Source organism: Mobula birostris, chromosome 6 (assembly GCF_030028105.1).
Source record: "Mobula birostris isolate sMobBir1 chromosome 6, sMobBir1.hap1, whole genome shotgun sequence".
NCBI classification, from domain to species: domain Eukaryota; kingdom Metazoa; phylum Chordata; class Chondrichthyes; order Myliobatiformes; family Myliobatidae; genus Mobula; species Mobula birostris.
In genome coordinates this window covers 60,747,914-60,775,600 of record NC_092375.1, presented here as the reverse complement: position 1 = coordinate 60,775,600, position 27,687 = coordinate 60,747,914, and the positions used below count along the sequence as shown (strand labels likewise).

At 39.5% G+C, this 27,687-nt stretch overlaps 1 protein-coding gene across 1 annotated transcript; it reads right to left on the bottom strand.

Annotated features, from left to right (window-relative positions):
• Positions 1-1,223: 1,223 nt before the first annotated feature.
• Positions 1,224-26,958, bottom strand: slc51a (solute carrier family 51 member A). The gene is made up of 8 exons (XM_072262292.1): positions 26,829-26,958; positions 23,563-23,717; positions 21,878-21,951; positions 19,029-19,187; positions 17,352-17,463; positions 16,659-16,805; positions 3,352-3,457; positions 1,224-2,654 (listed from the first exon to the last, which is right to left on the bottom strand). Exons 1-8 carry the CDS (start codon positions 26,902-26,904, stop codon positions 2,524-2,526), a joined length of 960 nt encoding a protein of 319 aa, XP_072118393.1. The 5' UTR covers positions 26,905-26,958; the 3' UTR covers positions 1,224-2,523.
• Positions 26,959-27,687: the final 729 nt, after the last annotated feature.

Here is a 27,687-nt window from a genome sequence, read left to right as displayed (position 1 = left end):
ACTACAGAGTAAATGCTGACATAAATAAAAAGAGATTATTTGGTTTTCTATATATATATAAAAAAACACAATTCACGCCTTCTTCATAATTGCATCAGTATCTTGAGGCCCAGGATATATCTTAAGAGAGGTTTACACCCAGGAACTTCATGCAGTAATCCACCACACTACCAATTGTCATATTATCTGCATACACACACATTTTTAAAAAAATATATATGTATATACACACATATATACATACATACACACGTACATACATACATATATATACACACACACACATACAAACACACACAGTATAGATCCCAGTGGATCACCACTCATCAAACATCCAGCCAGAATAAGTCTTCTATTGGCAAGCCAATTTTGAATCCATATATCCAATTCACCATAGATCCTATGCAGCTTAATCTTCCGGAAGAACCTCCTCTCATGAGGGACCTTGTGAAATGCCTTACAAAAATCTGTGTAGACAACATTCACAGCCCTGCATTCATTAATTAGCTTCATCATCTCTGTAAAAAAATTCAATCAAGTTTGTAAGACACAACATGCCCCACACAAAGCCATGCTGACCATCTCCAATTAGGCCATGATCTTCTATTTGCTCATAAATCCTATCCCAAAGAATCTTCTCCAGTAATTTCCCTAACACTGATGTAATTTCCAGGATTATTTCCATTTCCCTTCTTGAATAATAGAATACTATTAGGTACTCACTCATCCTCTGAGACCTTGCCAGTGACTAGATTAGACACAAAGATGTCAGTCAAGGTCCCGGCAATATTGTTTCTTGCCTCTCTCAATAACCTAGGGAATATCCCATCAGGTCCTGGGAACTTATCCTCCTTCATGTTCTTTAAGACACCCAATACTACCTCATTTTTTAAATCTCAAATGCTCTGGTATGCATTGGTGTATGCAACCATATCAATGACCAATATGTTTTTATTCATCAGGCAATAATAATTTAAAATATAATGGTTATAATTTATTTATAGGCACAAGCTTAATGTTACACAAAAGTTACAAATGCAAAGGGCAAGGAATGTACACAACAACACAAGTGTAACTGAAGTAACTGATATTTGATTAACTGATATTATCTTCAATTTTTTTTGCTTTTTCTTATTTCATGTACAACTGGATTATATTACCAGACATAATTTGATATTAAAGAACACAAGTATACAAACACGTTTTAATTTCTTCATGTTTTATTAAATATTACTAGTTACAGGGCAGAACCATGAAGAAAAAATAAAAGCAACAGAAGTGTTTTAAGATGTACTGGATTTTAACTACTTGTATCTTTCTTGGAAGCTAGGTATAAAAATCATATAAACATTTATTGGATAGATGTAGTTTGTCAGTAACATTAAGAGAAAGGCACTTTTCACCTTAAGTATGGCACTCAGTCAGAATGAACAAAGATTTCATCAGCAACACACACAGAATGCTGGAAGAATCCAGCAGGTCAGGCAGCATCTATGGAAAAGAATAAACAGTTGGTGTTTCAGGTCGAGAATCTTCTTCAGGAAGGGGGAAGAGGCCAGAATAAAAAGGTGTGGGGAGGCAGGAAAAGGATAGCTAGAGAGTGCTAGGTGAAGCCATACGAGTGGGAAAGGTAAAGGGCTAGAGAAGAAGGTGGGGGAAGGGTATTTTTGTTTTAAATTGGAAAGAGAAATCAATATTCATACCATCAGGTTGGAGGCTATCCAGATGGAATATAGGGCATTGCTCCCGCTACTTGAGGGTGGCCTCAACTTGGCACAAAAGGAGGCCATGGACCACCATGTCAGAATGGAATGGGAATCAGAATTAAAACATATGGCCAGTGGGAAGTTCCAATTTTGGTGGATGGAGCAGAGGTGTTCAACAAAACAGTCCCCCAATTTACAAGTTGTAATTCCTCTAAGTTATTAATTTGTAATGTGTGAGAGGTTCATAGTTTCCTCAGCTTCAGATGTTGATCTCCCTCTTAAATGAGAAATCATATGGAGAATTATTTAGCCCTGCGTAAAATTTTGAACAAGTTGACTGACTCCCCCAAAAAATAGTCTAGATAAGAAATGGTATCAACAGCAAAATATTGGCAAGCCTATTGCAGTTTTCATATTTTTTATTCATTTCATTTAAAATCTACTCTATAATTCAGACAGTACACCCATAATTTCCTGACCAGAGGCTGATGTGGACATGATATCTGGTTTGTCAGTGCTGTGCAAATAGACTTGTGGATAACATACAAGCACACTTTCATCCCACTGATTAAAATAGTAAAACTATTGTCGTATTATTGAAGACAGTTGCTTTGTGATGACAAAACTATCAATTAAGTCAAACGTAAAAGCTTTCAGAATCTAATCAAACATCTTTATTGAAAAACTGGTGTTACTGGAATGCCCAAAAGAAAACTGGGAAACTGTCAATACCTCAATACAAATCTAGTAAACAATGTTCAGTTATTGCCTTATGCTCTTGAGATTTTGCTTTATGCCATACTATAATTCACAAGGTTTAGGGTATTTGTGTTTTTATTGAGGTTTGCATTTCATCTATTTCTAGGGGATTGTATTTTCTTCTGTAGTAAATGCGTGATAGCATAGTTATAATAAACATCTCCATTATGAGAAGCTGCTGGTTCATATCTGAAAAAGACAGAAGTATATTTTGTTAGTTGAGACACTTGTATTTTAAGAAGATTTCCAAATTAAAGGATACAGAGGCAACTAGTAACAAGACAAAAATATTTACTTATAACTTCATGAGTCTCTATCACAAACATGCTCACTACAAATGCTAGTTGGAGGATTTTTCACCATTTTATATTCCTATCTTGGGCTAAAGCTGTAACTGACTTGTGCTATTAACAGAAGCTTAGCAAGTGCCATCCATTTCTGAGGAATAGGTTTTTCTTCTAACAGAACTGAACTTTTTCAAAAATAAATATAGGAATATGCAGTGACAAAGAAAAAAATCACTGCATTTCATCTGGCTGGTAGCAAGTAAGCTTGCATGCTTTTTTCTCAATCTTAAATTGATTTTAGAGTAGGTCAAAAGAGCAGCACAACATTGTGGGCTAAACACCTATACTGCTCTATGTTCAGGTAGTAAAGAAATACTGTTCTTCAGTGTTTTCACCATCAATTATGTTCTTTTACTCAAAAGGAACATGATATATATTCATTTAGCACACCACATGGCAAATCCTGGGAGTTGTAAAGCGAACTCTTCTGATTTTGCAGCATATTATTCAGATATTTATATTGATATTCAAATGGTATCATGGTTTAGAAATTTATAGCTATTATACAATAAATCTACAACAGTGGATAAACAACGTACATGCCGCTCTGGCTGTTGGTGAAAATGGAGGTGCACAGGCCAAACCTCCTGACAATGCTGTTATGTTGATAATGGCAGATTGGAGCTGAGTAAGAATGAATGAAATCTGTGGAGAGAGAGGAAGAAAAACACAGAAAATGAAAATTAGCAAGTATAACCAAAATAAGAATTGTACTCAGAAAGAGATAATAACAGTTCATAATTCTTTTACATTGGTCAACCCCAGAAGTCAAAAAGTCAGTCACATTACTTGAATATAAAATGATATTTTCTCTCATACTCACACTGTAAATAGATCTTCAGCCCTGGGCAGGGTGCTGGGATGCATTGGCCTCTGAGATTTTTAGAGCACCTGAATTGGTTAATTGTTGTTATTAATAAGAGTTATTAATCATTTGGAGTTCCTTGTGTTTTTCCTGAACAACTGCTCTTTGTCATTCAGACTCTGTTTAAGCTCGCTAAATTTATTTTGATAGACATTCTGTGTTACTTGTGTTGTATAAGTGGAAGCCTGATTACTGATTAGTTTTGAGAATGTTACTTCTCACAGTGTTGCTTGGCCGAGCCGTTGTTCTTTTGGAATTATGAATAAACTTTCGTCACAGGAGTTTGTCTTTCCTCCACACTTGTGTTTGAATTTTGCTAGTGCACATCATGACAGAAGGATCCCACCAGGTAATGGATCCAGCAGAGGTTGAACAGCTGCATTTTGGCATCAGTCAGCTTTAGGTGAGAATGCCATCTGTTCCCACCTCCATGATTTAGTTTTTCACGTTTATATTTAATCACTTGATGAAATTCATGGTACATAATTGTACCATGATGCTGAGGATGTTCTACGAGTCTGTGGTGGCCAGTGCGATCATGTTTGCTGGTGTGTGCTGGGCAGCAGGCTGAGGGTAGCAGACACCAGCAGAATCAACAAACTCATTCGTAAGGCCAGTGATGTTGTGGGGATGAAACTGGACTCTCTGACAGTGGTGTCTGAAAAGAGGATGCTGTCTAAGTTGCATGCCTTCTTGGACAACGTCTCCCATCCACTACATAATGTATTGGTTGGGCACAGGAGTACATTCAACTAGAGACTCATTCCACCGAGATGCAACACAGAATGTCATTGGAAGTCATTCCTGCCTGGGACCATCAAACTTTACAACTCCTCCCTTGGAAGATCAGACACCCTGAGCCAATACGCTGGTCCTGGACTTATTTCCTGGCATAATTTACATATTACTATTTAATTATTTATGGTGCAACTATAACGAAAACCAATTTCCCCGGGGATCAATAAAGTATAACTATGACTATGACTATGACTATACTGTGAAAAGTGAACTTTCATATAACAAATGAAGCTAGTTCAGCGATAAGAAGAGCCTGTCTATCCTGCCTGAATCGGTAGAATTGAAAGTATAGCCTTCTGTATTCTAATTACCTCTATGAGCAAGATCCTTCCCTAGGTTTTGAGGTTAAACGGCTCCTGTTTTCCAGACCTCAAGGGTTTTTCTGGGTCTAACTGTTCAAGGTTCTCAAGGTCTCCCTTGGACCTCCAGGTCACCATGGTCTTTTCAAGGTTTCTAATGTCTCAAGGTCTCCCAAGTCTCTCTGTCTCTCAAGGTTTCCAAGTCTCTCTGTCTCTCAAGGTTTCCAAGTCTCTCTGCCTCTCAAGATTTCCCAGGCATCTCTCTCTCTCTCTCAAGGCCCCTCTCCAGTTTCTCAGGTCTCCCTCTCAAATTCCCCAGGTCTCAAGTCTTCTCTGGATCTCAAGGCTTCAGGTTTCCTTGGGCCGTCAGGTGCCGGCCATAGGGAGGAGGGTTCTGTAATGGGCCCTTTGCGCCTCTGCATTGGGCTCTGAGGTTTTTAAGAGCACCTGAATTGGTTAATTGTTGTTTAATGAGAGTCATTAATTGTTTAGATTTCATGTTTTTCTTGAGCGACTTTCTCTTTGTAATATGGTCTCCTGGTGCTTTCTGTCAGCTTGTTAAGTTTATTTTGATAGGCCTGGGGATTCTATGTTACTTGTATTATTTAAGCAGATGTCCAATTAGTGCCAGATTTGAGAATGTCATTTTCTTTTTTTATTTTATTTTTATTTGGATAAGGTATTCACAAGTAATACACAAACTTTTTTTTACATATATAACCTTTTCCATTTTTTATATGAGTAAGTCTATATTAATTTGTACATTCACAAGTGCACATTGAGATAATATAGAAAATAATTAGGCACTCAAATAGATGTTTATGTGCAATTGCAATTCTACTCTATTAAACTAAATAATGATAATAGTTGTTATAAAAAAATATTGATAATAGTGGTTGAATACTAATTTCCATGTATCTCTTCTGGTCCATTTCTTTCTGGTCCAAAATTTCCCCAGATCTTTACTTGTGTTAATTCCACACTTTCCAAAAGAAAGAACAGTAAACCTTCAAGTCAAGGGTGCTTACATTAACACTATTACTCTGTTAGTGAGACAAACAGTATAAACTGTTAGGAGAGTCATCTGAAGTCTGCTCGCTCTGGGGTTATAAATTCAATCGATTTATTCCAAATTTGATTTAAAAAATTTCTGTTGAATTCTCAGAGAGTAGGTCATCTTTTCCATTTTAAATATTTCCAGAATGATTTCATGCCAATCTTCTAATGTAGGTGATGTTGGATTTAACCACTTTCTGGTGATTGATTTCTTACTTGCCGCTAAAAGGGCCTGCAGCAGCTTTATATCTTGCTTCTGTTCCAAAAACAATACATGCCCCAAGTAAAGCGTCTCAAAGTTCAGAGGTATCTGAGTCTTAAATACCTTAACTAATGTTCTGTGAATACCTTCCTAATATAAACTTAATTTAGGGCAATCCCAAAAAATATGGAAATGATTTGGCTCCTTGGAGCCACACCTTCTCCAACACGCCATGTTTGTGTCTTTATATTTTTCCTGGTATGGGGTCTTGAAGTATCTTATAATATTTTTCCAACAATGCTCTCTCCAAATCAAAGAGTTAGTCAAAGACCATTGGAGCTGCATATTTTCCCCCAAGCCTCCTCTGAAAGTACCAACCCCGCTTCTCTTTAATATACAATGTGTTTTCATTTTTGGCATGAGAGAGGGCATTATATAATCGAGAAATTGATTTACTTAGTATTGAACTGTAAGCTGAATCCAGAATCTTGAAATATTCTAATTCTACTGTTGATAAGTCTGTATATCTACAACTTTGGTTAACATGTTGTCGTACTTGAAGATACCTAAAAATGTCATTGTGTTTGGGCCATGTTTGTCCTTCAGGGATTGAAAACTTTGTAACAAACTTTTATGTGTGAATGAGGGGTAGGTTGTAAGACCTTTCTTTATCCACAGTTCAAATCTTTTATCTTCTCTGCTGGGAAGAAATTTGGATCATAAGCACACTATCTGAAAAGTTTTGACATGTTATTGATTCCACATGAATTAGCCACCTTCTGCCATACTTTTAATGTGAGATTTATCCCGCTGTTTTTAGTCTTTTCCAATTGGGCCATCAATCCTTTATCAGCTATTGAGGCCTGTAGAGGAAAACTGTCAATCAATCCAAATTCTATTTCCTTCCATCTAGCCTTATATTCCCTGTTGCACCAATATAACAGAGGGGTTATCTGTGAAGCATAAAAATAATTTCTCAAACAAGTAAGTGCCATACCTCCTCCTTCCTTTCCTAACTGTAAAGTGTTAAATCAGATTCTAGATTTCTTTCCTTGCCAGATAAAGCGGGAAATCCATTTGTCCCATTCCATGAAATGATTATCATCCACCTCCACAGGTAAAGTCCGGAAAAGGTAAAGTAACCGAGGGAGAATATTCATTTTTACGGTATTTATCCTTGAATTTAAACTTAACAAGGGGATAAGATTCCACCTATGTATATCTGCTTTTATATCTGAAATTAATGGCCCATAATTTACCTGTGACAATGTTGAAAGATCTTTTGGCAGGGTTATTCCTAAATATTTTAATGATTTAGCTTCTCACTTAAGATCACATATATCCTGCAGTTTTTTGGATACTGTATAATTTAAGGACAAAACCTGCATTTTCTTTACATTAATTTTATAACCTGATATTTTTCTGAACTCATCCAACAGTGTAAACAATCCTATAAATGATTTTTCTGGTTCAAATAGACTAAAATGTCATCTGTGAATATCACCACCTTCTGTTCAATCCCTGCCACCTTGATACCTTTTACAATTTCGCTCTGTCTTAATAGTTGGGCAAGAGGTTCAATATATAGTGCAAAAAGGAGAGGAGAAATTGGGCATCCCTGTCTAGTTCCTCTCTCTAAAATAAAAGTGCCAGAGAGGTCCCCATTTATCTTAACTTGAGCTGTAGGGCTGTCATATAAAGTCTGGATTACTTTAATAAACTTTTCTTGAAAGCCGTATCTACCTAACACTCTGTATAAGAATACCCAACTAACTGAATCAAAAGCTTTCTCAGCATCTAATCCCACTACCATTGTCTCTGTCCTGTTCTAGTATGTGTAAAGTTCTCCTTATGTTGTCCTGAGTTTGTCTTTGCTGAATGAATCCGGTCTGGTCTAAGTGGATGAGGCCAGGTAGAAGCTTTTCCAGTCTACGAGCTAATATAAATGTAAATAATTTGTAGTCCAAATTAAGAACACTGATTGGCCACTAATTACCACATTCTAGTTTATCTTTACCCTCTTTAGGAATAACTGAGATAATCGCCTCTCTCCAGGAAGGTGGAATTTCTCCTCTCTGTAAGATCCAATTAAAGGTGTTAAGTAATAATGGAACTAACTGTGACTTCACCGATTTTTACCACTCTGAGGTAAACCCCTCAGAGCCCGGAGACTTTCCAGCCTTTAATCTAGAGATGGCCGCGTTCAGTTCTTTGGCAGTTACTGGTTCTAATAGGCATTCATTTTGGAAATCTCTGAGTTGGGTAGATCTAAAGAATTCAGGGAAGTGTCTATATGGGGCTCATTGGAGGCCCAGGATTGAGAGTACAGCTCCCGATAATGTGTTTCAAAACTCTCTTGAATTTTCCCTATTGTATTCTCCACAAGCTTTGTTTTTGGATTCTTTATTTTATGAATTGTATTGTCTGCTTGTTGTTTACGTAACTTATATGCTAATAATCCAGCTGATTTTCCTCCTACCTCATAATTCTTTTGTAAGAAAGTTTCTTTGAGTTTCTTATGTGTATATATCATCAATTTCACTTTGCACTTTCTTAATTTCCTGTTTTAAATTAGAACTAATTTTGTTGCTATCTACAACTTGAAGTAGTTTTAATTTTCCTTGAAGGTCTGCTAATTTTTGTGCATTGAATTTTTTCATGTGAGTAGTAATGGAAATAATTTTCCCTCTCAGTACAGCTTTCAATGTATCCCATCACTGGTGATGTTTCTCCCATGGCATTATGGTCTAAGTATTCTTTGATTTCTCCCCTTAATTTCTCCATTACTTTCGGGTTATTGAGTATACACCCCGCCATCCAAAGGTACAGCATTTCTATGAAATGGTTCGTAAGCCGAAATGTCGTAAAGCAAAGAAGCAATTACCATTTATTTATATGGGATAATTTTGTGAGCGTTGGCAGACCCAAAAATAACCTACCAAATCATGCCAAATAACACATAAAACCTAAAATAACAGTAACATATAGTAAAAGCAGGAATGATATGATAAATACACAGCCTATATGAAGTAGAAATATTTTTCCACAATCATTACTGCACTGTTCTCCATAGCGAAAATCTCACGCAAGTGCAGTCGGCAGAAAATCTCATGCAAGCGCTGTTGGCAAAGCAGGCGCCCTCCAGTAACCTTTAAGCTATGAAGCTGCCAAATCATACCAAATAACACGTAAAAATACACAGCCTATATAAAGTAGAAATAATGTATGTACGGTGTAGTATCACTTAGGGGAATCTGGAAGACAGCGCCGAGCACACTGATGATGGTGTGTTAGGCTGAGTCGGAGTTTGGGTGGTGCAGTGGCACCTACCCTCCAGGCCGCCGAGCGATACATTGCCGCGAAGCATGCAGGGGTGCAGTGGTAGCCGGGAGGCACACAGCACATCTTTAAGAAAAAAGCCGAAACAAACATGCTAATTAATCAGGTGCCGCCCGGCACGTAATTGTCAGCCCAGATCAGTGCCGATTTCCGATTGCGTCATCTCTGATCTGGGCCGACAATTACGTGTCGGCGGCACCTAATTAATTAGCATGTTTATTTCGGCTTTTTTCTTAAAGATGTGCTGTGTGCCTCCCGGCTACCTTTGCGTTCTCTGCGAATCGGTATCTGTCCGTGGCCTGGGGGCTGGGGTGGTGGGACACTAGGGTGTCATCTCGTCATCGTCTGTTTCCATTAGAGCAGGCAGGTCATTTTTCTATCACACAGTTCTTTGTAGGGGCTAAAACCATCCTGCAAATATCCCCTAACCGACGTACCCTTTCAAAATTAAAGTCGTACTTTATCATTACTCATTCGGTTTCAATTGTTATCCTTTTTTCTTCCAAATGCATCAGCTCTTCATCTGTCAGTTCTTGGTCATGGGATGCCAAAACCTCTTCAACATCATGTTTGTCAGCTTCCACAAGCCAAACTCACTTTGTCCTTACTTCATTCACCACGATCAAAACGCTTAATTATGTCTAGTTTTACGCTAAGTGTAACACCCTTACGAGCTCTTTCAGGCTTTTCCAACACCTCAGAACTCATCTTGCAAACGGCTGCTCACAAGCACGTGTTTAAGCAATGCCGTTCTGAATCTGGGGAGAGCGGTTGCTCAGGGCGTGCGCTGCCTTTTATCGCGCACTGATTTTTTATCGCGCGCTGCTTTTTTTTCGTAACAGTGAAAACACCTTCTGAAAGCGAAAACAGGGTACTAATGTAGATCTTTCATAACAGTGAGGTTTTGTAAAGCGAACGTTTGAAAAGTGGGGGACACCTGTATACAATACTAAATATTTGTCTAATTTCGACTTTGGGGCAGTTTACGTTCTTTTTTGTCAAGAGACCTTTTCCTACGCTGCCATTCTCTTGTTGACCCGGAAGTCCTCCAAGAATGTCATTCTCATGGTGTCACTCGATGATCTTCTGGAATTAGGAATAAATTCTCAGAGTCTGTCTTCTCCTCCGCACTTGGGTTCCGATATTGTTAATGCACATTGTAATTCTCTCACACTGCCTCTTTCTCTCCCCCCACGCTTTAGAACCTGCAGATCATGGCCATCAGATTTTCAATTATCTAGTTTGCTCATATCCACATGATAAACCAATGAGTAGAACCCCCCCCACCCCATTATTATTGAGGGGAAGTTTTGATTGTTCTCCAACTTAGACAAGCTCAAATAATCAGTGCTGTAATGTGTCACCAAGGAAATGCAGTCCTTTTTCAAGAAATGATAGCAGTTCTAATGAAAGGTCATTGACTTAAATTATTTACTCTGTTTCTGTCTCCACAGAATGCTGCCAATCTAGCTGAGTATTTCCACCATTTTTTGTTTCTTTTAGTTCAAGTGTACAGCATCAATTTTTATTATTAATTACAAGCTTCCAGGATTTTTGCAGACAATTAACAATCCTTCATTGTAATTTGCCTATCATATTCTAACTAGTAGTATAACTTTTCCTAATGTGTAAGAAGATGTAGTACTGCCCATATAACCATTGGGAACTTATCCAAGCTGTTACATATTCCATTGTCAACCACGCTGTACCTTTCAAAATCTAGACCACCAGCCAATTCCATTAATAATATCAAGTGTAGAATACTCCAAGAATGGTCACGGAAGTTTATTTTTGTCTTTGGGCAAAGCTTAAGATATTGAGAGATATTGTTGTCAGATGTTGATAGAAAACACCTTAATAATTTCTACTCTGGATGCCAAAACATTTAGGCAAGTTTTGATCTTCTCTAATGGAGGGAGTGCTCAAGCAAAGTACAAACAGAAAAAAACACTTGAAAAGTGTCCACCATCTAAGCTTAAACCATCACTTATCCATTTGAAGACATGATTTTGTTTTTGCCCAGACCACTCCAGAATGCAACATCGGGAATGATTTGCTGAAATACTATAGGATAACCTTGACATAGGGAACAAAATAACATCAGAAAACAATATAACTCAAGACTACAGTACATTTATAAACCACTTAGTTTATCAAGTCTCTACAGAAGCCTCGATATCCATGCGGAGACAAGCAGTACATGTGCTGTTTAACACGTGCAAGCAATGGGATAATATTGCAACTGTGAAATAAACATAGAAAAGCTGGCCCCAAACTTGATCAGTGGATAAGTGCCAAATCTGTTTAATCTACTTTAGATTAGATTAGATTATGAGAGCATTCACTCCTCTTTTATTATCATTTAGAAATGCATACATGCATTAAGAAATGATACAATGTTTCTCTGGAGTGATTATCACAGAAAACAGGACAAACCAAAGACTAACACTGACAGAACCACATAATTATAACATATAGTTACAGCAGTGCAAAGCAATACCATAATTTGATGAAGAACAAACCATGGGCACAGTAAATAAAGTCTCAAAAGTCCTGGAGTCGATTGACTCCCAAGTCCCCGGTAGCAGGCGGCAAAAGTGAGAAACTCCCTGCCATAAACCTCCAGGCTCCGTCAACTTGCCGATGCCTTGGAAGCAGCCGACCCTGAGTCCATCCGTCCGAAAACTTCGAGCTACCGACCAACCTCTCCAATACAGCCTCCCAAGCGCCATCCTCTGCCAAGCGCCTTCGACCTCGCCCCGGCCGCTGAAACACACAAAGCCGAGGATTTCGGGGCCTTCTGCTCCAGAGATTCCAGTTACCACAAAGTAGCAGCGGCAGCGAAGCGAGCATTTCATAAGTTTTCCAGATGTTCCTCCGTACTCTCACGTCCATCTCCATCAAATCAGAATTGTGCATTAAATGAAATAGCGGCATATTTGGATAGCAGTGACAGGATCGGTCCGAGTCAGCGTGCATTTATGAAGGGGAAATCATGCTTGACTAATCTTCTGGAATTTTTTGAGGATGTAACTATGAAAATGGACATGGGAAAGCCAGTGGATGTAGTGTACCTGGACTTTCAGAAAGCCTTGGTAAGGTCCCATATAGGAGGTTAGTATGCAAAATTAGAGCAAATGGTATTGGGGGTAGGGTACTGACATGGATAGAAAATTGGTTGGCAGACAGGAACAAAGAATAGGGATTAATGGGTCCTTTTCAGAATGGCAGGCAGTGACTAGTGGGGTACCACAAGGCTCGGGCTGGGACCGCAGCTGTTTACAATATACATTAGTGATTTAGATGAAGGGATTAAAAGTAACATTAGCAAATTTGCAGATGACACAAAGCTAGGTGGCAGTGTGAAATGTGTGGAGGATGTTATGAGAATGCAGGATGACTTGGACAGGTTGGGTGAGTGGGCAGATGCAGTTTAATGTGGATAAATATGAGGCTATCCACTTCGATGGCAAGAACAGGAAGGCAGATTACTATCTGAATGGTGTCAAGTTAGGAAAAGGGGAAGCACAACGAGATCTAGGTGTCCTTGTTCATCAGTCACTGAAAGTAAGCGTGCAGGTACGGCAGGCAGTGAAGAAAGCTAATGGCATGCCGGCCTTCATTACAAGGGGAATTGAGTACAGCAGCAAAGAGGTCCTTCTGCAGTTGTACAGGGCCCTGGTGAGACCACACCTGGAATATTGTGTACAGTTTTGGTCTCCAAATTTGAGGAAGGACATTCCAGCTATTGAGGGAGTGCAGCGCAGGTTCACGAGGTTAATTCCCGGGATGGCGGGACTGTCATATGTTGAAAGATTGGAGCAACTAGGGTTGTATACACTGGAATTTAGAAGGATGAGAGGGGATCTGATTGAAACATATAAGGTTATTAAGGGATTGGACACGCTAGAGGCAGGAAACATATTCCTGATGTTGGGGGAGTCCAGAACCGGAGATTTAAGAATAAGGGGTAGACAATTTAGAACAGAGTTGAGGAAAAACCTTTTCACACAGAGGGTTGTGGTTCTGTGGAATGCTCTGCCTCAGACGGCAGTGGAGGCCAATTCTCTGGATTCTTTCAAAAAAGAGTTAGATAGAGCTCTTAAACATAGCGGAGTGAAGGGATATGGGGAGAAGGCAGGAAAAGGATACTGATTGTGGATGATCAGCCATGATCACAGTGAATGGTGGTGCTGGCTCGAAGGGCTGAATGGCCTACTCCTGCACCTATTGTCTATTGTGCACGGTCCCCTACTTAACAGATAACAGACATCACCACTGAAGTGGCTGCATGCGCTGCTGTCGCGCCGCCATCTTCTCCTCCTCCTTTACTTTCTGAACCTGTTCAACCACTCCTTTCCTGATTTGATCGTAAATTCAACACTTCATTGTAACCTACTCTGGTAACCTTTATTATCAAGGATCTATCTTTCTCTGCCTTAAAAAAAATGCAAAGGTTCTGATTCCGCTGCCCTTTGAGGAAAAGTTCCAAATCCATCTTAGACAAAAACAAAGCATCATCCCATCTCAAATATGTGATTTTTTTTTAAAACAGAGCTCCTTAGTTCTAGATTCTCCTTTGTGAGCAAATACTCTTTCCACATTCTCCCTGTGAAGGTACCTCAAACTCAATTGTCATCTAAACTCCAGATACAAGCCGAGCCTATCCAACCATTCCCAGTAAGGCAGATATCCCACCTCTCCCGGAAGTTCCAGGAGTCTCCCGCATATTGATAGTGGCTCCCATATGCCTGCAAATTATATACAATATCCCAGAAATTGATTTTTTTTGAGCAAGCGCAACAGCAAGAGCGTGCGGGGGGAGTGTGAGACTGCGTGCCATGGCAGAGTGTTCCAAAAAAAAATATATAAAAAGTACCTCACCCCAGACTACACCAAAGTGTACCCCTGCCTAATAGGGGTCAAAAATAATGACAGTGTTGCTCGCTGCACTGTTTGCAACAGTGACTTTTCTATTGCCCATGGTGGGTTAAGACTGTAAAAGACATGTTGAGGTGAATTTAACAGGTGTCATTCGTTCATTGGCATAGCTAACGTTATTTAAACTAGCTGGCTCACTGCTAAAGAGCTACTCTATTGCAGACATCCTACTTCTCCTGGAAGTTCCAGGAGTCTCCCGCAAATTGATGGTGCTACCTTCCTGAAATGAGTTTTTGCAGGGTGGGATGTCTGAGTAAGGTAAACCAGCCATTCCAGGTGTCAGACCAGTAAATGCTTCAAATGTGTTTATATCCTTCCTTAAATAAGGAGATCAAAACTGTAGTCAGTACTCTACTCTCAGCAATGCTCATATGACTGGAGAACATCTTCTCTACTTTTGTTTTTTTATTTCCTTGAGTTGCAGGCCCAAAGAGCTCATTACCATTACCAGGGAAGCCTGAAAACTTGAGATAGGCCTGCTTTCAAGTTTCTTATTAGAAAAATTAGACAGGTTAGACAATTAACCCATGAACACTTGTTGTTGAGTCATCGTTGACGAATGGCGACCCTATTGATAGTGTCGTTCTCTACAGGGTTTTCGTGGCAAGATACAAAAGTAGATTGCTACACGTTTCTTCTGTGCAGGTACTGCTGCTGCCCCGTTTGGGACTCAGCCAGATTTGAAATCAGGACCATCCATCTCAAAGTTCAATGCTGATGCCACTTCAGCACAGGCCAACCCAATGATGAACACTACTTCACTATATTAGCTCTCTTTTTGCACTACTTATTCTTTATATTACAGTACTGTGGGAAAGTCTAGGGCACATATATACAAGTCATGAGCAGGACAAAGCCCAAGTGATTTAAAAGTCACAAACCATTTGTAAATGAAATTATGTCCAAGTGAATTTAGTGTCTGCTAAGGCTGAAGTTATCAAAATAAGTGCCCTGGAGTGTACTGAGTCTGCACACTGGGTAACAGCACTAGATGATGGCTCAGTTCCAATCAGATAACATATGAACAGAGACAAGACTGACTGATAAATGCAGGATGATTTCTGCAAGGTCTTTTGGAACGTCATGCAGATACAAGAATCTCGCTCAGTCCCACAGATAGCGTCAGCATCTACCAACAAGGAGCACACACAGCCCAATGAGATAGCTTAAACCAATGCGGTTGATTTGCCTTGTGATCCAAGTTGTAATGTTACTATTTGTCCTCATTAGTGCTTTACCAATTTTTCAAGCATTTGGTGATATGAAATCAGATACAAATTGATAGATTGTTTCAACTCAGATGATATGCACAGAATCACAGTCAGGGAAGATACTATTTAACCCCAGTACTTTGCTCCTCAAGAATCAGAATCCAGTTGGAATCAGAATCATTATCAGATTCATTATCACAATAAAATGAATATCACAGTTGTATATGGTGATACACTTTGATAATAAATTTACTTTGAACATTATACTCAGATGAGAAGGGAGTTCGTCATCTAGAGGGACTCTGAATTTTTAATCTCTAAAGCAATGTTAAAAATATAATTTCTCAGTTTATTTTAAAGCTTGTTTGTCTATACATTCTTTTTGGCAGCCTTTGTTGCTTTTTGTTCTATAGCCATGGCTAGAGAAAGAGTAGGCTTTCTGACTCCAGCTGGAGACATTCCCAGAAATTTCAGCAAACAACAAGACCGCATTAGCATTGATTTTCAAAGGAGGAGCATTTTTGGCCATCTAGATAGCCCTAGACAGCCTATCTGGAAATTTGAAGAGATGATGTGTTCCTTGTACTTCCAGTTCCCCAGCTAAGACTGGAAATTTCATCAAAGTAATAAAAGAAACTCGATGAATTGTGAAAAAGAACGTGGAAGTGTAAGATTTTCCACAACATTAATGTGAATAATTCAAATACACACTCAGGTCAACAACTTATGATTTAATAATCAACTAATTTGCAATAATACTGATAACTGCCCAACACGGTACTATTTTTCACCTTTAGAACATACTCATTAGCCTATATAACCACTAGTGAAATTGTCTCTTGGTTTAAACAGCAATTGGTAACCCTTTGTTATGCCAACGCAGTCAAATCACAAAGTCAATAATATCAGCACAGAGGAATCACTTTCATTTCCGCTGAAGTGAAATAAAAAGGCAACAATCAATTTGGCAAACTTATTTTGTTTAAGATATTAAGATGTTGGTATTCTTTGACGCTTACTTTCCTAACTATCCAACGTATTTTATGTTCATTGACATTTACGTTTTTTTATATTTTAAATAATGCAAAGCAAATATGACATGACTACTTTAAAACCCCACAGAGTCCATTCATACCTGATAAAGGGTGAATTTAGGGATTATCTTCTGATTTTTAAGTTCACCTTTGACTTTATTGAAAATGATTCCAATTGGCCACAATGCAAATATTGTGGAAATGCCAAGGGAAGTGTTAATCCAAATCGCAGGTCCACTAGGTGTAAGCTAGAGAATAATAGGATATACACTATTAAGCTCAGTAAAAATATTTCCAACTATTCTTAGCTCTAAACAATAAACTAAGTAACTTTTACATAGAATTTGATCAAAGTTAAAGGGTTAAAAGGACCTTGATAAATGAATTGGAGACTTAATTTAAATCCATCAAGGCAACTGCAAATTTTAAATTCAGATTAGTTAACAACACTCAGAATGATCGAAGTTAATTTCAGTAATGGTGATCTTAACTATCAGATTTTTTTGTGAAACCCATATGGTTTGCGTGCAAATACATACACACAAGTAAACATGTTTTCTAACTCAGATCACCTTTAATACGTTTATTCTCACTGAGTGGTACAATTCACAAATTACATGGTTAAATTTTAAGAAATAGTTTTGGGATTAACTCGGGAAACTTCATAAATTGTGTTACTTAATCAACAGACCAGATAGAGAAGATAATTCCCAACCCGGTGCTTGAAATATGTCAAAAAATTAACAATTGCTTTGTAAACTAGATATTAGTTGGATAATACAACTATTGCTTACATCATCAAGACTAAAAGTCCCATTCACCCAAAGGACCAATGTGAAGATCATCAGAACTGGACGCAAGAAAGCCAGCTGAAATGTGCCCAATTTCAGCAGGAACATCAGGCGCCTTAAAACAAAAAAAAATAATAATCTTATGTCCACATCCAAAAATCAAAAAAATAAAACATTAACTTGTGCTTCCACTTAGAGGTTAACATTGAGAAATAATTGGACGTACTGAGAAGTGCCTTAGGATATTTATGTTGTTAGTGGACCAGATCTTTTGCTTGCCTCAGGGTCAACTGCTGCCTGGTCTTGCACTATGTTGCCTCTTGTAGTGCAGTCACAGGGATGGCCTTCCACTGGAGGGCTCACCACCAGATCATTGGTGCAACCAAGTGCAAAAAAAAGTCTCTCCTGCCTGAAGTGGCTCACTGTGCCCCTGGAAAACTCTTGATAGCGGGTGAGACTCCACAGCAGGTGTCAAATCCCTCACTGGAAGTGGATGTCTGTGATGCCTCTGGCATTCAGAAATATTCCAAAACACCCGAGAAGTATTGGAAATATCAAACTAATATTTTAAAAATACATCATTAAAGACAAGCTGGTACTATATTTACACATTAATTTTTGACATTTCTGTACTGGAGAAAATACGAAGTTTGGGCTTTGAGATATTAAAATTATCTCCTGGAAAATCTGTTGCATGTGAAAATTAGGAAATGAAAATCTTATTATTTGAACTTACTTGAGCAAATAACTAATGCCATCTAAACTTTCTGAGCTCTACCTCAAGCTAACAAGTGCTTACAGGAAATGTTTGTAGTAATATGAGAAAAATTGTAGTTACAAGAGAAGAAGTTGAATTTGATGTGTCTCTGTCAGGTGAGACTGTTATGGAATAGCTAACAAAAGCAGGGAAGGACAGAATTATCTCAATGTGTAATGAATATTGGCCACGATCTTACTGAATAATGGAGCAGACCTATTCTATTCTACAATGAAAAACACAGTACTGAATTAACGTTTTACTTAGATAGTCAGCATTGCAACTCACCCTTCCAGTCCAACAAGCTAATGCTGTCCAATTACACCCATGTGAGAATTAACTCGCACATCTTTGGAATGTGGGAGAAAACCAAAGCACCTGGAGGAAAGCAGTGTGGTCATGAAGAGAGCATACAAACCTCTTGCGGGCAGTAGTGGAATTGAACCCGGGTCACTGGTACTGTAATAGCATCATGGATGACACTGTGCTATCAGGATGCCCCCATTTTTATCTTTTTTTTAAAAAAAAAGAAGCATTGAGGTCAAACTTGAAAGGACTAAGTTGACGTCATTTTAACACATTTCAAGCAGAACCAAACCAATCAACCCACCATGGTGGAATGCTAATCTAATTCCATCATTGTGGGGTGGATTATAGATAAATAAATAGGTAGATAGATACTTTATTGATCCCAAAGGAAATAACAGTGTCACAGTAGCACTACAAGTGCACAGCTATACAAATATAAGAATAAAAAAAATGTTACCTCAAACAGTCTAACAGGAGGGGGCCATCACTTCCCCAGCTATAGATTGACTATAGCCTTATAAATTTTGGCTTCAGTAACTCAGAATATATTGTGTGTTTCTATGAAAGGAATAACAGACTAAGTACATCATCCTCAAAGTCATCTAAAAACTTACCTTGAAATCCTTCCAAAAGGCAAACATAGGCAGCAGCAACACAAAGGTCCTGTACTAATCTTCACAGGAGTATTTTCAAAATGTTTCAGGAACGCTTCATCACCTCCAAATTCTTCTATCATCATCCGCTGGAACTTATGGATGACAATTGCGAAGTATCTATCCACATAACAGACAGTTACTCTTCAAAAATGTTCTTTCATTTAAAAATCGCCTTGCTACTATATAGTTGTTACACAATCAAGAACATTGCACAGTGTATTTTATTTAACACAGTCTTAAGTTTCAATGAATTTACAAATCTCTTTAGGCATTTCTCCACACAAAATAATTCTGAAGTCAGAATCTGTCACGTAACCAAGATTCGCAAACACGAGGAAATCTGCAGATGCTGGATGCTAGAGGAGGCCATAGATAGACACCTCCCTCCCCTTTCTTGATCCTTCTGTCTCTGGAGATAGCTTATCTACTGATGTCCACTATAAGCCTATGAACTCTCACAGCTACCTGGACTATTCCTCTTCCCACCCTATCTCTTACAAAAATGCTATCCCCTTCTCGCAATTCCTCCAACTCCGCTGCATCTGCTCTCAGGATGAGGCTTTTCATTCCAGGACGAAGGAGATGCCTTCCTTTTTTAAAGAAAGGGGCTTCCCTTCCTCCACCATCAACTCTGCTCTCAAACGCATCTCCCCCATTTCACGCACATCTGCTCTCAATCCATCCTCCTGCCACCCCACTAGGAATAGGGTTCCCCTGGTCCTCACCTACTACCCCACCAGCCTCCGGGTCCAACATATAATTCTCCGTAACTTCAGCCACCTCCAACGGGATCTCACCACTAAGCACATCATTCCCTCCCCCCACCTTTCTGCTTTCCGCAGGGATCGCTCCCTACACGACTTCCTTGTCCATTTGTCCCCGCCATCCCTTCCCACTAATCTCCCTCCTGGCACTTAACCTTATATGCGGAACAAGTGCTACACATGCCCTTACACTTCCTCCCTCACCACCGTTCAGGGCCCCAGACAGTCCTTCCAGGTGAGGCGACACTTCACCTGTGAGTCAGCTGGGGTGATATACTGTGTCTGGTGCTCGTGATACGGCCTTCTATATATTGGCGAGACCCGACGCAGACTGGGAGACCGTTTCGCTGAACACCTACGCTTTGTCCGCCAGAGAAAGCAGGATCTCCCAGTGGCCACACATTTTAATTCCACGTCCCATTCCCATTCTGATATGTCAATCCATGGCCTCCTCTACTGTCAAGATGAAGCCACACTCAGGTTGGAGGAACAACACCTTATATTCCGTCTGGGTAGCCTCCAACCTGATGGCATGAACATCGATTTCTCAAACTTCCATTAATGCCCCTCCTCCCCTTCTTACCCCATCCCTTATTTATTATTTTTTATCTTTCTCCTTTCTTTCTCTCTCCTTTTCTCCCTCTGTCCCTCTCACTATAACTCCTTGTCTGCTCTCCATCTTCCTCTGGTGCTCCCCTCCCCCTTTCTTTCTCCCTAGGCCTCCCGTCGCATGATCCTCCCCCTTCTCCAGCCTTGTATCCCTTTTGCCAATCAACCTTCCAGCTCTTAGCTTCATCCCTCCCCCTCCTGTCTTCTCCTATCATTTCGGATCTCCCCCTCCCCCTCCCACTTTCAAATCTCGTATTATCTCTTCTTTCAGTTAATCCTGACGAAGGGTCTCGGCCCGAAACGTCAACTGTACCTCGTCCTATAGATGCTGCCTGGCCTGCTGCATTCCACCAGCATTTTGTGTGTGTTGCATGTACCAAGATTTGTTGTCAAAGAAAACTTGGAAGCTAATTTTACAAAGCTTCAAACATCTGTATTCTTGTGAGCAGTTATATAAGAGAGTGAACATCGGAAGGTTTATCTTCTTAAGTTGTATGGTGATACTAGTTCTAATATCCATTGAGAGGAGAAATGCTTCAATAGGAATACAGAGTGTTTTCAAGTCAGGCATAAATTGTCCTTTAGAAAAAAAGTCATTTGGCGAGCATGACTGCACTTGCATTTTCTGCACAACCTTGAGCTGTCAACCTCTTTCATTCTACAGTCAGGTCATGGTAAGCAGAAGCTAAACACTGCCTTGGGGAAGCAAGATGTGCATTCCAGACTCACTATCAAGCATATAGTTGCTGCTCTCATACTGCAGAGGTATCATATCTGAGAACAATTGTCTGCTTCACTGGCAGAAGGCCAAGAAAATTTGAAAACTGAATTAAATATTCTATTGTAAACACTAGAGATTGACATTGATTCTGACACTTGAGGGTTTGTTTTAGGTCTAAAAGTCTGCCATTAACAGGGGATTCAGGAAAATAAAATTACCTTCAACCTTCATTCATTGTAAGCACTGACCCCACTGTTGTGAAATTACCCATTTTGGAATTTAATGCCATCAATTTAGACCCTGTATCATTTAATGAAATAAACTATTATGCAGTTCCACAAAATGAAAACAAAAGCCTGAAAAGGAATTGCATTATTTCCATTCCCATTTTTACCCTGCATCGTGTCAAGGAAAATTGTTCAACATTTACTGGTAGCTATCATCTTGAATTCCTTTTTTGCCCTGCAGCTAAAAATCCTTATTGGAAACTCCAAGGAAACATTCAGACCTTCAGTAAACATAAAAGTATATTTCTGTACAAAAACAGGACCTCTAATTGAAGAACTCTTTATCTTGTTTGATAAATGGAATATAATTTTGATGATACTTTGCAAAATGAAGAACATTAAAATTTAATGTATTCCAGGGTTTAAATTAAACAACTTAATTTAAAAATGGGATAAATTAATAAAAATCTCAAAAGAAATACATACACTGCTATTGTCAAATCTGTGATCATTGATGCCAAAGGAATCCACATGCCAATACAAGATGCTGACGCTATCACCTGAAATAAAAGTTTAAAAAACTATGTTTAAGTATACTAAAAATTAACACTTGATTCATATACGCAAACACGAGGAGATCTGCATATGCTGGAATTCCAAGCAACACACATAAAAAATGCTGGTGTACGCAGCAGGCCAGGCAGCATCTATAGGAAGGGGTACAGTTGACGATTTGGGCCGAGACCCTTCGTCAGGACTAACTGAAAGGTGAGATAGTAAGAGATTTGAAAGTGGGAGGGGGAGATTCGAAATGATAGGAGAAGACAGGAGGGGGAGGGATGGAGATAAGAGCTGGAAAGAGCCTCCCATCCCATGATCCTCTCATATCCCTTTTACCAATCAACTGTCCAGCTCTTAGCTCCATCCCTCCCCCTCCTTTCTTCTCCTATCATTTCAGATCTCCCCCTCCCCCTCCCACTTTCAAATCTCTTACTAGCTCTTCTTTCAGTTAGTCCTGACGAAGGGTCTCCGCCTGAAATGTCGACTGTACCTCTTCCTAGAGATGCTGCCTGGCCTGCTGCGTTCACCAGCATTTTTGTGTGTGTTACTTGATTCATATTATTTTTTGTTAAAGATTTCAAAATAACCTGTGTAAGAATACATTTTTTTGAATCGATACATGCAGAGAGTAAAATGACAAATGAAATGCAAGCCTCATTGACTGGGGTCGGTTATTTACATATTAAATAATAAGCAGCTTGATTTCTTAAACAGTCCAGCAGAATGAGAAGTGACCTTTTGAAACAGAGTAAACTTATAGAAGAGTTAAATGAAGCTGCAAGGAGCTAGTATCCCTGACTAGGGTGTCCAAATCAGAGGTCATGGTCTCAATCTGAGGTCATCCCTTCAGTGTACACGAGGAGAGTTTCCACCACCAACACAAAGTGAATCTTTGTAATTCTCTATAAGCAAGAGCTGCTGAGGCTCAGTTTATTCATGACAAAAATTTAAATCAAGTATAAGAAAACAATGCTAAGATAAAATGTTAACCATTTTGTTGAATGAGGGGGCAGGCGCGTGGGGGCTCTATCGACTGCAGGTGCTCAGGGGCTCTATTGACCGTTGAACGAGAGGGCAGGCGCGCGGGGGCTCTATTGACTGCAGGTGCTTGGGGGCTCTATCGACTGTTGAATGAGAGGGCATGCATGTGAGGCTAACCACCAGTACAAGCACCATAGTTTTAAAAATATGTGGATTTAAAAAACACATTTATTAAAAATATTACATGAAATAAAGCAAAGTAAATAAAAAGGATGGCTGCACCTACACCAATCAGATGGATGGCAGCCCTACATACACCAGCTATGGATGGCATAAGGACAGAGGTGCAGATAAGCAGTGTGTCCACATCCTCAGCACCAGATTTAAGGATTGCCTTTGGGTTCAGGGACATTCAGGGGTAGAACAAGTTGCCAGATGCACCCTATCCTGGCCTGCAGCATGTCCCTTACTTGCACTCACACAATTTATGAGGAAGTTTTCTCACTTTGAAAAACCTTGGATGAATTATGTTAAAGCAACGAAATATGATATTTGAAAATGTATGATGAGTTGAAAGCATTTTCTGAAAAAAATAGTATTTCCCAGCTGGGTGTTATAACAGCACTTACCGGTGCAGCCCCGCTGACCCATATTATAGTCGCTCTCCTGTCTGTAGATGGGACTTTTCTCAGCAGATATACAACTTCCTCGCAATACACAAGATTTGCAATTACAGCCATTAGAGTGAGAACACTGTATAAAATGCTGGCAGGCAAATTCAGATCTGTGGGGTGGGGGGAGAAAACATTCACTACTTGAAATGAGCTGTCTCCATTCACAAGCCATTTACAAACTTAAATTTGCACATTTATTCTTATGCTGAATAGATGCAAAGCCTTGCCTCCAATGCTAAACTGTTGTTGAAGTGCAGTGGGTGGTCATATTTCACGGATGAAGATTATCACAAAAATGTAAAGCATCTTATGAAATACAGCACACTGATTAGGAACTGGAATCAGTAAATTTCCTCCGTTGCCAATGAGTAATTAAAGTTAATTACACACATGGCATATTTCTAAAGTTGATTCTGTAATTACCTGACATCCTTCCCCAGAAGTCATCTTTAATGAAACTATTATTTCTATATTGATTTATTTTCTAAAAAGTCTGCAGAAAACAGGAATTTACAGCTTCCATTTCAAGGACAAGCAAGACGGGAGAAATACAAAATTTTACAAATGAATCCCCAAACACCACTGACTAGATTGCACAGATTTAGTTTCACTGGATTGACAGCTTCAACCACTAGTGTCCCAAAATATTTTTCTCAACTTTTTTCCCCCAACAAGCAAATGACAGGCAAGAAGTTTTTTTGGGGGGTAAAAACATGCAGATAGGGCTACATAAACTAAGACTGAAGAAGGCTCATGCAGAGCATAAATACCCTCTAAGCCAACTGAGCAAAGTAACTTCTGAAATTAATTATCATTTTCTCATAAGAAAAACATGTTTGGCTTTTACTGAAAGGAATTATGATATATTTTTAGTTCAATTAAGTATTCATAGATTTACACCGTACAAGGGGGCCTATTAGATTATTAGGTCAGTACTGGCTCAAAGTTTTTCCTGGAACTCTATTTTGCAATTTTTTTTAAGTTAACCATTTCATTTTTTAAAGTTAAGCACATCATCCATTATAGTTTCTGAAAGTGCACCCAACATTCTAACAATTATTTGTGAGGGAAAATTCCGCAATACTAAATAAGGACAGTGGGGTTAAAGAGTAGAAATCTGGAAAATAATTTAAACATTCATTTCACTCAGCCAACTAAACTCTGAAAATTAACTTCATGCTTCTGAGGTGATGACATGAGTTCAAAGGAATTAATGGTCCATTTAAATTTAAAGAAATTCTGAATGAGCCATAACATATGATTTTGGGTTTTTCCTTAATGTCAAGCACTTCAGAGGAATAAATCATATTCCAAATATGATGCAATTACATGAATGTTTAACATGAATAGTACCATTGATTAGAAAAGGAATAATATCAATAAACACCATAATATCATAAGAATATTAAAGGAAATTATGGCAAACAAATGAGAAACATCATAAGTGATATGAAAGGCAGGTATATAACCACTTGTAGAAATGTCTTGTCGATGTAAGTTAACCAGGATGGCGTCCTTACACATGCTCAATCATTGTTTATGCTTCAAATTGTAAATGTGAGCCAGAATTTCAAATGAACGCGTCTGAGAATCAGCACAAGTATATTTATTATTTTTCATCTTCCAGAACAGCAATAATTGTCAAAAGAGAGGCACGGTGTGAGGTGGGGAAATAAATGATCAGTGTGGTCTGGCTATTTGGGAAGTCAAGGGATTTCCACAGTTTTACACTACTGCGTCTTTGCCTCCCCCTCATTTTCTAATGAACATCCTGCGCCGCTGACACAGAGCCTGGTTGTCCTTGGAAGCTATACAGATCGAGTTTCCACTGCACAGAAAAGTGACAGCCACAGTTTCTCTGATAACTGTCGACATAGTCTGTTTACTTTGGTGTGTTCAGGTACTTCATTTTTGAGCGTTTTGTATGGGTTTATTCTCAAGTATTTAACAGTTACGGAAAAAATATTCCACACCGTAACGACCCAATAATAAACACTCCACTCCATCTAAATCATTCACTGATGGAAGTGCATTGTGATCGGACACAAGTCTGTCATTCTTCTTTTCTGATAAGGCCGAACTCATTTTATCAGCAGTGTTTTCCAATAACAGGTAGTAACGATTATATTAACAATGCAACAGCAAGGTCAGGGTGTGGCTGAAATGTGTTTGTTTATTTGCCAAAATAGATCTATTTTATAAAACATCGAGAGCTGAGACGATCTGCACGACTCAGAATCGTGAGATTGGGGGGAAAAGCAGATCCAACCGGCACTGAAGCACTTGTTTGCAAATAACTTACAAAATATACTTTCACCATCCGTTTTCCATGCTCATTGGTTTTTTTTATGACCTGATTTTCAAGCCTGACAGTCAGTGGGTGGCGTCAAAACCACTGGCTTTTCTGTCTTTTATCCAGCTCTTTGATATTTTGGGGAACATCGCTAGAAGCAATATTTTTTTCGAAGCGTATGACGAATTTTAACATCACTTTCTTGTTCACAAATCAACCAGTTCAACCACACTTTGAAAAAATATTTTGAAACTAGAGCGAAAAAATATATGCAAGATTCTGACTCCGTAAGCAGCATAGCTATAAAGGATAAGGGCTCACTTGGATGTCCGGTTACAGTAACTAGAGTTTGGTGCCAACCACAACAACGACGTCTATCCTTGGTATTTGACAGCATTAACAGAAGAACTGTTGCAAATAAGTTACGGAATTGACAAAAGAGTAGTTAACTCTTGGCGTGCTGTAAGACGTGGGGATAGGAATAAGCCTATTTGGAATTTAAAATTAAAAAAAGATTAATGAATGCTTCAAGAAATAAAAATATGGGCATTGTTACTGTGCGACTTCCGCCCAATAATCTCTAAGAAAAGCCGTTTTCTATCTTTTATCACAAGAACCCGCAGGACTTATTTAGGGAAGGTTGGAGCGCTCCTGCCTGGGCTGAATGTGAGATGATTGAAACCCCATCTTCGCATCAGCGTCCACCCACCCCAGTGTCCAGGGCAGGGGAGAGGCTGAGCCGGCTCGTCTTTCAGCCCCGAACCGGGCTCTGTGCTGCTCCCGTCACCCTGACGTCTCTGTAGAGCGAAGCCCACAGAACGGTCACCGCGGCAGTTCGGGTGTAGCCGGTGTGAGGGCGCCGTTCCCCGTGCTGAAGGGTGAAGCTGGGAGCCAAACCCGCCAGGTAACATTCAGTTTGCATACTCACTCCGTAAGATTTCTGCGGCTTTGGGAGGGCTGGAGCCGCAGTAGAACTCCAGGCTCACGTTCCCATAGTCAGTCATCTCTCCGGCGTACAGACTGCGACTGGACTTGCTGCCGAGTTTCCCGGGATCAGTGTCCCCTGCCCCCTGGCCGCTTTCCCCGCCTGCCTGAATCCAGATGCACGGAGCTGGTTGGCTTGAGTCATTTTCGATTACTAGGCGTCCACGTTCTTTTGCAGATAAGCATCAGCTCCTAAAGTTGTAAAGCAATCTATAATACAACCGCTCCTTAAACTAAAATTGCCCAGTAGTTAAAAGGTAAAAAACAAAGACACTTTGGATATCCCAGAAGTTCAGGTAATCAGAGTGCAATGGCCCCGAGAGCATTGTTCGACCTCAAATCTGCCAGACAGCGAACTCGAAATTAACGAGATTGAATGGTTACTTCAAGTCTCCTTCCCACTACCAAATGCAAATTGGATGAACTACACCTCATATTCCCCTTGGGTAACCTATAATCAAATGGTATGAATATTAACATATATAAACATTTCCGATTCCATGTTAGCCGCTTCCCCGGCTCTCCTCCCACGCACATTCAACCGTCCATCTCCCTTTGTTAATCCTCTCCCCGCCCTCCGCCATTCCCACCACCCTTCAAAACCTGGTTTCACCTGTCCATTACCCCTTCCTCAGTTTGGCTCCAGCTACGTGATGAAAGGTTCTGTGGAGACAAAAGGTGTGACACTATCTTTCCAGTCCCAGGAGTGAGCGGGAACGGGGAAGATTGCCAGTATAAAACAACTGCTACGGAGCCTGCAAAAAGCATTCACCCACCCACTTCATATCTGATTGTTTTACAAC

Bases quoted from the DNA above. Each gene is read 5' to 3' on its own strand.
- slc51a (XM_072262292.1), bottom strand. From the start codon at position 26,904: ATGACTGACTATGGGAACGTGAGCCTGGAGTTCTACTGCGGCTCCAGC. The intron at 3,458-16,658 runs GTATGAATGGAC...CTCTCTCCACAG, and splicing joins CTAAATTCACCCTTTATCAG to ATTTCATTCATTCTTACTCA. The intron at 2,655-3,351 runs GTACGTTGTTTA...TGTCTTTTTCAG, and splicing joins ACCAACAGCCAGAGCGGCAT to ATATGAACCAGCAGCTTCTC.